We start from the raw sequence: 12068 nt of genomic DNA, 5'->3' as shown, positions 1-12068 counted from the left end.
AAATAATAAGCCGTGGAGAAGTGATGAAAGGAAACACGCCGGTCAGACCTGAATTAGACCAAATAAGGCTTACTAATGGACAGATTAACAGAACATCCCTGAATCTGAGATGGGCACAGTTTGTCTGGGAAGATCGCTTTAGAAATCAAGTAGGATGAATTCTCCAGCTGTGGAGCTCCCCACCACTGATTACTGACTACCATAAGAAGGCAATGATAGTAAGATGAGGTTAAATGAGAAACAAGCCTCATTTCAACAACTCAGTAATGCGGTTAAGCTGAGTGAATGTCAAATCTTACAGGCCATGGTTATTTCAGGCTCTATAAAAAATAAGTGAGTAGTTTAAAAGGTTGTGAAGATATCTTCTTATAATTATGATTACAAGATTCTGATCATTAGAACTTAACACATTTAATGCAAAAGGTCTTCAGAAAACAGTCAGAGCTATTAATAGAAAAGCCTAGAGCAATTCAGCATCTGGACAAAAGCAATGAAGCATAAAAGAGAAGATATTTCTTCATCTGCTGCATTCAGTAGAGAATCATAAGAGTTTAGTCTGTAAAGTTACCCTCTAAGCAGAAAACCTTTTCCTCTTTTTAGCTCATTCTCCTTTCTTATTTTATTAAACAACTTATAACCATTTTCCTTTGGAATATGTTTACCTGGCAGCAGCTAAGCAAGTTTCTATGTCACTCAAGGATAGATAATCTGAATTACCTTCCTTTAAAGTCCACTTGATCGAGCCTGTCCTCTTGCTGACAGCATGCAAACTTCCATCCAGGGTTGAAACAAACAACAGGGTTTCAGGCAGTGTTACTGTGCTGGCACTTCCAAAACTCTGCAACGAGATGGACAGTAGCTTCATGTCAATCCACTCCTTCACCCTGGGCATGTATAACCACAATAACCACAAACACCCCAAAATCATTCTTCATGCCAGGCGGTGGCGGTGCACGCCTTTAATCCCAGCACTCAGGAGGCAGAGGCAGGCGGATCTCTGTGAGTTCAAGGCCAGCCTGGTCTACAAGGGCTAGTTCCAAGACAGCTAGGACTGTTATACATTGAAACCCTAGCTCAAAAAAAAATTCATCCTTCATATGATCATCTATCTTCCAGACACAACAGAAACTGAGATTGGAGGGCCTAAGTTCTCATCCAAGGGCACATGTCCAGACAAGAGCTGAGTCACTTTATCCAAGTGCTGATCCTTCCCACAAACCAACAGGTCTATAATCTAACATGACAAAAAAGTCTGAAACAATCTATGGACAACGTCCCCTGAAATGGGGGGCAGGGGGAGAGGACAGTTTGATCAGCTTTCTGGCTTCCTTCCCTTGGGTCTATTTTACTCTAGAAAAGCTTGGCATGTTATGAGTCCTTAGTAGAAAAGAATAACTGTTTCTCATCTGCCAGAAGATGTTTTAAGCAAAAAACTAAAGGAATACATTTAAAGTAAAATAGGAAATCAACCTATTTTACTTGTGCTAAAATATCAATATTCTTGGGCTGGAGAGATGGCTTTTAACAGAGAGTTAAAAGCACTCTCTGTTCTTCCAGAGAACCCTAGTTCAACTCCCAGCACCTATGTTGGGCATTCATAACTGCTTATGCTCCAGCTCTAGAGGATCTGATGTCTTCTTCTGGAATCCATGGGCATTCACACCCATGTGGCACATACATACATACACACATATATGTAAATAAAAATATTTTCAAATCTTTAAAAAGCAATGCACTCTGGTGGTGGTGGCATGTGCCTGCAATCCCAGAACTGGGGTGGGGGTAGAGGGGGCAGAGGCAGGCACATCTCTGAGTTTGAGGCCAGCCTGGTCTACAGAGTGAGTTCCAGGACAGACAACATATATAGAGAAATCCTATCTTGAAAAAAAAAGTATCAAGATTCCAGTGTAATTTATAATCATATTAAATTGAAGCTGTTATTGAGGAAATTGACAAAAAGGCTAACTCCAAACTTTTCCTCACAATCAAAATACAATTTCAACTCCATCTTTTTTGTTCAATAAATTGTGACAACAGGGAGCCAGACGTGGTGATTCATACCTGTGGTCCCAGCACTTTAGAGGAGAAGGCAAGAAGATTATGAGTAAAAGATCAGCTTGGGCAACACAGCAAGGCTCTGCCTAAATAAATAAATAAATAAATAAATAAATAATAAATGGATAGATAAATGAATGAATAAATAAAAATTGTTTTATTTTTAGATTTTTTAAATTGTGTTTTTTTTTTTTAACGTAGGAATGTTTTACCTACATATGTATATAAGTGTAACACATGGGTACCTGGTGTCTGTAGAGGCAGGAAAAAGGCAATGAATCCTGAATCCTGGAACTGAAATTACAGAGGGTTTTGAGTTGTCATTTGGGTGCTGAGATCCCAATTTGCAAGGGCAGACTGATGAGCCATTTCTCTAACCCCCAAGATAAAAATATTAAAACAGAGCATTTTAAAGCAGGGAATATAGCTTAATACACAGCAGTTACCTAGCATGTATGAAGCCCTGAGTTCAATTCCCTATGTTAAAATTGAGATTAAAAAAAAAATCTAAAGATGGCCTCAGCAGTTAAGACTGCCTACTGCTCTCACAAAGGATCTGAATTTGGTTCTCAGTACCCACAGTGGGCAGCTCACGACTGCCTATAACTCCAGCTACAAAGGAATTGTACCTCTGCGCTCCACAGGCACCTGTGTTCACATACCCACACACATACACACAATTTCAATTCTAAAGACTGGGAAAATTATCTTTATTATCCATTGCTAGTAGCAAAGAGAAATGTTAATATAATTTTTCTTAAAAATAATTCTTAAAGAGTACAAAATAACAGGGTTCTTCAATATTTTTACATGTGTGTCACTGTATTTATATTCATTCGTCTCATTCTCCCTTGTTCCACCTACGCTCACACACACACACACACACATGTTCCCTTCCTCCCCTCAAACGGTCCTATGAGAAAGCATACTTCAGATCCAATATTTCGTTTCAACTTCTACACCCTAAAGAAAACATTTCTGATATGAAAAAAATCTCTGGGCACAATGACATACTTTTTTTTAGGGGGGGGTGTTTCGAGACACAGTTTTTCTGTGTAGCTTTGGGGACTGTCCTGGAACTCACTCTGTAGGCCAGGCTGACCTTGAACTCACAGAGATCTTCCTGCCTCTGCCTCAGAGTGGTGGGATTAATGGCATGCACCACTGCCACCTGGCTACTTTTCTTAATAGACTCAAATTTCTAATATTTAAAAAAGCCGAGTGTTGGGATTAACACCCAACACTCAAGAGGCAGAGGCAAGTGGATCTCTCTGTAAATTCAAGGCCAGACTGGTCTACAGAGCAAGTTCCAGGACAGGCTCTAAAACTACACCGAGAAACAAAACAAAACAAACAAAAAAGCTGAAAGAAACTGAGACATGGCTCAACAACAAATTTTTCATATGTATTAACACAGACTTTAACTCTATGATACAGAAAATTGCTCATATATTATCCAGTGAAAAATACGGAACCCAAAACTTGGTGTGCACTATGGTTCTGATGGTATAGGATAGAGTCCTGTCTGTGTGTCCTCTGGCTTTGCTAAGACCTGTACCCTCACCACAGGATTCATAGGATCTGTCACATGCACCCACATATGTGTACGACAATTGGTAATTTCCTAGATAAATCTTCCCTGTTGAGACGGGGCCCATTTATCTGGGCCACACTTTTGTAATGAGTTTTTTGGTTTTTTAGGTTTTTTGTTTTTTTTTTTTTTGGTAACTATCCCACACATTACCTAGTTCTACAGTGTATGTTGGAAGGGAGTGTGTTGAATTTAAACAGACCAACAATGTTTGCTTAAACTGTAACATATGAATTTTGGTATAAGCACTCTTTTAGAATATGCGTATAGTTGTCTTTTTGTATTAAAAAAAAAAAAGGATGTGCAGCTACTTGTGAATGGGGCCTGGTTCAGAATGCATCCTCACTCTCTTAAGAACCTTAAGAGACAGGACCTAATGGTTCTCTTTGGGGCAGCCTGAGGTAACAGGACAAGTATTCCAGGCCCTGCATTCCTTTTTCTAGGGGGACCCATTGGAGGTACCTAGTGGGGGTGATGTTGGAGCAGCTGCCAGAACTTGGCTCATCCCCTGGGGTGTTGGCCTGGAGGGCAGAAGGCGCAGCCCTTGCTTGATATGCTGCGACCTTCTTTCTGGAAGGGGTAAAAGAGCCAACTTTCCTACTGCCTAAAGGATCTATTATCTGTGCAGGGCCTGGAGTTTGAGGAAGAATTAAAACCTGCTTTTAATTCTACCAGAACCCGGAAATTGGACTAAGGAGGAAACCACAGAAGCCTCAAGGGTGGTGGTACCTGTCCTATCTGAGGATCTAAAGGTCACTGTTTGGGAATGGCTGAAATCATTTTGGCTCACAGGGTCCAGAGGGTAACAAGCTACAAGTAGACCTGCTCTCCCGACATGAGAAAACTGCATGGCCCAGAACAAATAGTTACCACAGAAATAACCAGTCTTGGAACACATGTAGGAACCTAGAGTCCTTCTGAACGGCTAAAGTAAAAATAATAAACTCAGGAAGAATTTTATAATTTTTCGCCATATGGGAAAAAGCTGAATGAGAGAAAGACAAAAGGAAGACAGGAAAAAACTAGGCTCAAAGACAGTGAGAGAATGAATGTCTGCCTTCCATTGTTCCCTGGACCTCAGCAAAGGCTTTCCTTAAGCTGAAAGATACCCATCCTTAAAACAAATTCCCATTTGTGTAAGCCTGCTGGAAGTGCGTCTCTGTGACTCGTTCCAGAGAGTCCACAACCCCATACTTCTATTTTAGAAAGAGAATGATGAGGTTTAGAGATGGCTTACAGTTAAAAGCACTTGCTGATCTTGCAAGAGGACTATGATTCAGTTCCTAGAGCCCAGGTGGCAGCTAACAATCTCTGTCCTAACGGATACAGTGTCCTCTTCTGGCCTCTGTGGGCACCAGGTACCCATGCAGTGTACATATATATGTTCAGACAAACACTCATACACATAAACAAGAATAAATTAAAACAAAACAAAAATACAGAGGACTGAGGAGATGTCTCAGGAGGTAATGGTTTTTGCCACTGAGCCTGAAAAGCTGAGCTCAATTTCCAGTATTCCCATGTGGAAGGAGAGAGCTGCTCATCTGAGCTGTCCTCTGACCTCCACATATGTGCTATGTGTCTCCCAGAAAAATAAAAAACAAAACCCATCAAATGTGATTAAAAACAAACAAGTAACACAAAGAAGCTAGGAGGTGGTGGCGCACACCTTTAATCCCAACACTCGAGACAGAGGCAGGCAGATCTCTATGAATTCAAGTCCAGCACTGTCTACAGAGTGAGTTTCAGGACAGCCAAGGCTACACAGAAAAACCCTGCCTTGAAAAACCAAAGTAAATAAATTAAATAAACAAAAGCACAGAGAAAAGATAAAGAAAATAGGGCTGGAGAGATAGCTTAGTGATTAAGAGCATTGCCTGCTCTTCCAGAGGTCCTGAGTTCAATTCCCAGCAACCACATGGTGGCTCACCATCTGTAATGAGATCTGGCCTTCAGGTATACACACAAGCCGACAGAACACTGTGCACATAATAAATAAATAAATATAAAAAAGAAAAAAAAAGATAAAGAAAATATAAAATACAGCATTAACATTTTCTCCTCCATTTTCTTAAAACACGTCTGCAGATTAGAGAGAAGCTAACCTTCAACTGCACTTATGTGAGCACCTGAGTTCAGGGAGCACACTTTCAATTTCAGGATATCAGGCAACTCTGCCACCTTTGATTATTAGTAGTTACCAAAAGGAACAAAGGTTTAGAGAGGCAGAAGTCTCCTAGATTTTTTTTTCTTTTTTTATTAAAAATTTCCATCTCCTCCCCAGTCTCCTAGATTTTGAGCATCTAGAAGAATAAGAGAATTGGTACTATTACTGAAGCCTTCATTGCAGCATAGAAAAAGTCCCAAATATCTCATCACAGTAGTAGAATTGAAAACACTTGAACATTAGTGCTCCTTTACTACTAGCGGGGAGACAAAAGCCATCTACCTTGTTTAAATAGCTTAAAAACACAGAAAAGGCAATTGTCTGTGGTTGGCTGGCACTCATCATACAACTAGCATAGTCTTCTAAAGAGCTCAAAAACACGAGGTTTGGCTTCTTCTTGGGGTAGAGGGTGTGAACCAAATGGTAGATGATGCCGGTGCAGAGGGAGGGTCTGCAGGACCGGGGGCCAGAATTAGAAGGCCAAGGAGGCTTCCCCAGAGACAGTGGTCTTAGGAGCCAGGGCCAGTCATAGTCGAGGCTGTGGGAGATAAAGCCGAAGTCAAGGAGTGAATCCCTGTCCCCAAGCTGGGCGCCTGGTTAAGGACATGAAGATCAATCCCTGGAGGAGATCCACCTGGTCCCCTGCCCAGTAAGGAACCTGAGATATTGAGATTTCCTGGGTGCATCACTAAAAGATGAGGGTCTAAAGATCATGCCAGTGTAGAAGCAGACTAGGGTTGGCCAGTGGACCAGGTTCAAGGCTTTTGTCACTACTGGGGACTACAATGGTCATGTTGGTCTCGGTGTTAAGTGCTCCAAGGAGGTAGCCACTGCCTTCCGAGGGGTCCTCATCTTGGTAAAGGTTTCCACTGTCCAGGTGCAGAGAGGCTACTAAGGGAACAAGACTGGCAAGCCTCACATTGTTCCATGCAAAGTGACAAAGCATGTTGGTGTGTCTCAACCCTGCCTCCAGAGGCACTGGCATAGTCTCTGCTCCTGTATCAATAACTGCTACACATCAGTCAGGGGCTGCAATGCCACCCTGGGCAACTTTGCCAAGGCCACCTTTGATGCCACCTCTAAGACCTACAGCTACCTGACCCTGACCTCTGGAAAGAGACTGTGTTCACCAATTCTCCTTATCAGGAATTCACTGACCATCTTGTGAAAACCTGCACCATAGTTTCCGTTCAGAGGACCCAGGCTTCAGCTGTGGCCACCACATAAGGGTTTTAGACAAGAAAAATAAAGTGAATTAAGTCTGTTAAAACAAACAAGCAAACAAAAAAACATGAGGTTTGGAGAGAAGCTGATTTAGTCATTGAGCTCTAGCTGTCAGTTACATGTCCACAGTAACCTCATGACACTCACCCAAGCTTGGCAGGTTTTGCTCTTAAATGATTCAAATTGGGTGTCCCTGGAGAGCCATTATAATCCTCTCTTTCTCTCACCTCTCTCTTCCCCTCTTCCCTCCCCTTGAGATGGGGTTTCACTATGTAGCCTATCATATTCTCATAAGATAAATATGCACTATAAATTTCCTGACATTTCAAAACCTCAAGCATAATTTATCCCTCCCTTTGAAATAGGTCCTTACAAAGCCCAGGCTGGCCTTTGATTCTCTATATAGCCAGTGATAATCTTGCCTGGTTTAGGTAGTGCTGAAGATCATAAGGCTTCATTTGTACTCAGGAAACAATCTACCATTTGAGCTACCTTCCCAGACCTTCAGCATTTTTTTAAAACATGAAAATACCTACCTCTAAATATAGTTGCTATAACTAATATGAATAAATATGCTCCTAGATGCCTTCTGTGATATTGATCACAGCCGAGAACTATTTGTACCAGAACACTGAAAAATACTGCTTCATGATAATGAACATGTCCATTACCTTTGCTTAGCCATTCCAGCCTTTAATACGTAATATTTTTTTCTACAACAGATGAAAAGCAGGAACAGACCCTACAGCTATACATGATGGTTTCCAGAGGGCTTGAAAATGGAAAAAGGTCAAACCTACCTCCGCTTTATGTTATCTGGAAATTAACTGATGTTTAAAACTATACATATATACTCTTAGTTTGAAGATGGTTTCTAGGAAGTGAACAATCAGGAAACCCTTAATGGTTGAAAATAACATGGGCAGGTATTTAATTTACCCTCAAACTGAACATCCCAAAGACACTAGGCTCTGTCCTCATAGCCCCTCTCATTCAAGGTGACCAGAAATCACTTTGGAAATACCCAGCCTTTGAAGCACCTCAAATCAGATGACCTTTTCCAAAGTGATCTATGCTTGATGCAAACTGTACAACCTTGTTTATAAGACTGGAGCATAAAAGAAGACTGTGATTTCTGTTCTGTTTATAAACTCCCTCAAAACACACACACACACACACACACACACACACACACACACACGTGCACTCTCACTCATCAAGACCCACTTTTCTTAGACAGGGGTTGTAGCCCTGGCTGTCCTGGAACTCACTCTATAGACCAGACTGGCCTTGAACTAAGAGACCCTGCCTCTGCTTCCCCAGTGCTGAGATTAAAAGCATGTGCCACCACTGCCTGGGGAAAGCCACTATTTTGTAAGTAACTTAAGTGCATGTAAATTAATTAAATCCAAATTGTATATCTTTGTTTGTTTTTTTTTGTGGGTTTTTGTTGTTGTTGTTTGGTTTGGTTTGGTTTCTCAAGACAGAGTTTCTCTGTGCAGCTTTGGAGCCTATCCTGGAACTCTCTCTGTAGACCAGGCTGGCCTAAAACTCAGAGATCCATCTGCCTCTGCCTCCTGAGTGCTGTGATTAAAGGTGTGCACCACACTGCCTGGCTCAAACTGTACATCTTTTAAACCAGCATATTTTATTCCTGGCCTTCAATAGCAGAAGGAGCCTGTAACCCTGTTCACCATGCACTTCAACAAGCCACCTTATGATGTGAGATGTCCTTCTGTAACACGCTGCAAATATGTGTTGCTTTTATTGGTTGATGAATAAAGCTATTTTGGCCTATGGCAGGGCAGAATACAGCTAGATGGGAAATCTAAGCAGAGAGACAGGGAGAAAGGAGGCAGGATCAGGGGAGCCGCCAGCAGGCACCAGAAAATCAAGATGTGAGGTAACAAGTCACCAGCCAAGTGGTAAAATATAAACTAATAGAAATAGGTTAATTCAAATGTAAGAGCTAGCCCAGAAAAAGTTTGAGCCATTGGCCAAACAATTATAATTAATATTAAGCCTCCAAATGATTATTTCATAAGCATCTGTGGGAACTGGCGGGCAGGAGAGAAACCTCCAGTTTCAACCTTATCCTATGCAAGGCCCAGCTGAGTCCTGCTGTTCAACATCCTGATTACAAAGTTAAGCTTCACAACATCCAGCAGCTTCACGACTGCATGAAGCACCACTCTGCATTTACCAACCACCGACTACTAATGCAGTGGTGTAGGAGGTTCTTCTGTATTTGTGTTGATTTCATTGGTTGAATAAAGAAGCTGCCTTGGCCTTTTGATAGGGCAGCCCTTAGGTGGGTGGAGTAGACAGAACAGAATTCTGGGAAGAAGAAGGCAGAGTCAGAGAGAGCCGCCTGGCATGAAGCTGCCAGGTCAGACATGCTGAATCATTCCCAATAAGCCACGGCCTCGTGGTGACATACAGATTATTAGAAATGAGTTGAATCAAGATGTGAGAGTTAGCCAATAAGAGGCTAGAGCTAATGGGCCAGGCAGCAATTTAATTAATACAGCTCTCCGTGTGATTATTTCAGGTCTAAGATAGCTGGGCAGAGGAACACAGCCCGCGTGCCCCCATACTACAATGCAGAGTGGAGTAAAAGGCAGAGTGCCAACCATGAGATGATTCTGTGTTCTCAACTCATCAATCTTTAGTGCTTCTCACATTAAATTATTATTTTTATATGTTTTTCCTACTCCTCCTTTCTTCTCTTCCATGTTTTTTGAGACACAGCCTAGCTATGTATCAGAGGGTAGCTTTGAATTTACAATCTTCCTGCCTCAGCTTCTTGGGTTTTTTTTTTTTTTTTTTTTTTTTTTTTTTTTTTTTTTTTTTTTTTTTTTTTTTTTTTGGTTTTTCGAGACAGGGTTTCCCTGTAGTTTCTAGAGCCTGTCCTGAAATTAGCTCTTGTAGACCAGGCTGGCCTCGAACTCAGAGATCCGCCTGCCTCTGCCTCTGCCTCCTGCCTCAGCTTCTTGGAACTGGAATTATAGACATGTACTATCACATCAAGTTTAACACCTTATATTTAAGGTAAGAAATACCTTTTCTAAAAGGTTCTCTGAAATAACTTTATTTGAAAAGGTTGTCAGTGAGGAGAATCAGGGACTCAAGGAACAGATAGGTATTTAAATAGCATAAAAACTAATGGAAACCTCTAACAATAGCTTAGCAATTTGTGTGTGTGTGTGTATCTGTGTGCATGTGTGTGAACATACATGTGGAAACCAGTGGTTGATATAAGGTGTCTTCTTCAATTGCTTTCCACTTTTTTTTTTTAAAGACAAGTCACACTGTGCAGCCCTGGCTGGTCTGGAACTCACTAAACTGAACAAGCAGACCTCAAACTCAGAAATACACCTACCTCTGTCTCAAAGTACTGAGATTAGAGGTGTGCCACCACCTTATTTTTCTCTCTCTGAACCTGGAACTCACATATTTAGCTAGACTGGCTGGTCATCAAGTCCCATGGATCCTCCTGTCTCCTCATTCTCAGTGCTGGGATTACAGGCTTCCTCAAAACACAAACACACACCACACACTCATTCATTCATTCATTCATTCTCTCTCTGTCTCTCTTTCTCTCTCTCCTCCCTCCCTCTCTTTTCCTGGAATCTACAACTGGCCACAAACAATCAAGCTGCCTCTGCAGTTTAATTAACTCTTAACTAGGGCTTAAATCTACTATAGTCAACTTGTTCCAGAGATGAAGTGAAAGCAAAATTGTTAAGAGTTTATTGGGGGCCTGGAAAGATGGCTCAGTGGTTAAGAACACTGGCTGCTCTTCCAGGGCACAGGTTCAATCCCAGCACCCACATGGTGGCTACCAAACATCTGTAACTTCAGTTCCAGGGGATCTGACTACCTCCTCTGGCCTCTGAGGGCACTACGCACACAAATGGTATACAGATATACATGCAGACAAAACAGCCATACATATAAAATAATATTCTTTTTTTTTTAAAGATTTATTTATTTATTATATATACAACATTCTGTCTCCCTGTATGCCCGCACTCCAGAGGAGGGCGCCAGATCTCATTACAGATAGTTGTGAGCCACCATGTGATTGCTGGGAATTGAACTCAGGACATCTGGAAGAGCAGTCAGTGCTCTTAACCACTGAGCCATCTCTCCAGCCCCTAAAATAATATTCTTTAAAAAAGACTTCACTTTGATATGCTGAGGATATAGCCTAGTTGATAAAATGCTTGTCTAGAATACATGAAGCCTTCTGTTGGATCCGTATTACTATATAAATCAGACAGTGATGCATATCTATAATCCCAGCATCTGGGCAGTAGAGCCAAAGGAGCAGGAATTCAAGGTTATCTTTTGTTACTGAGGGAATTTGAGGCCAACCAAGGACATGAGACTCTACAGTATCTAAACAAATGCAAAAAAAAAAAAAAAAAAAGTCCATTTTGGTTCACTAATGAACGCATAGTACAGTGTTACAGGTAAGGTACATGAAACAGATAGGCCAGTGAGACATATAAGATTTCAAAAGTGTTTTGTTTTACTGCTCAGTTTAGAAATAAAGACTCTTGACAGCAATGAAAATAATTAATTTCAAGTGAATTAGAACGTGCTAAAGAATTAGAGTTTATAATATTAGCTCTAGCAATGATGCTTAGAAGTAAAAAGGATAATTTCCAAAGGGGAGGCGAGACAAGACATCGTATGTTAATGTGGTAGGGATGGACAGTGTGTGGTGGATGTCAAAGCAGAGGTCAATAACATGTAAGAAATAAACAGGCTGGATTGGTTATTCTTTCTTTCTTAGATGAAGTCTTGCTATGTAACCAAGACTGGTCTTTTTTTTTTTTAAAGTTTTTTAAGATTTATAGCTGGGCGGTGGTAGAGCACGTCATTAATCTAGCTTTTTTGGGAGAGAGGCAGGTGGATCTCTGAGTTCGAGGCCAGCCTGGTCTGCAAAGGGAGTTCCTGGACAGTCAGGACTACACAGAAAACCCCTGTCTCGAAAAACAAAAGCAAGCAAACAAATTTATA

At 41.2% G+C, this 12068-nt stretch overlaps 1 protein-coding gene across 1 annotated transcript in view; it reads right to left on the bottom strand.

The window, feature by feature from the left end:
- Nucleotides 1-12068, bottom strand: part of Ern1 (endoplasmic reticulum to nucleus signaling 1) — a 93426-nt gene that overhangs the window by 57583 nt on the left and 23775 nt on the right. Inside the window, exon 2 of the mRNA XM_038326332.1 lies at nucleotides 718-838. Within this exon, the coding sequence (XP_038182260.1) occupies nucleotides 718-838 (121 nt within the window). The remainder of the gene's footprint in view (nucleotides 1-717; nucleotides 839-12068) is intronic.

Source organism: Arvicola amphibius, chromosome 4 (genome assembly GCF_903992535.2).
Source record: "Arvicola amphibius chromosome 4, mArvAmp1.2, whole genome shotgun sequence".
Classification (NCBI taxonomy): Eukaryota; Metazoa; Chordata; class Mammalia; order Rodentia; family Cricetidae; genus Arvicola; species Arvicola amphibius.
Note: the sequence above shows the minus strand (reverse complement) of the source record. Positions and strands in the feature narration are given on the sequence as shown.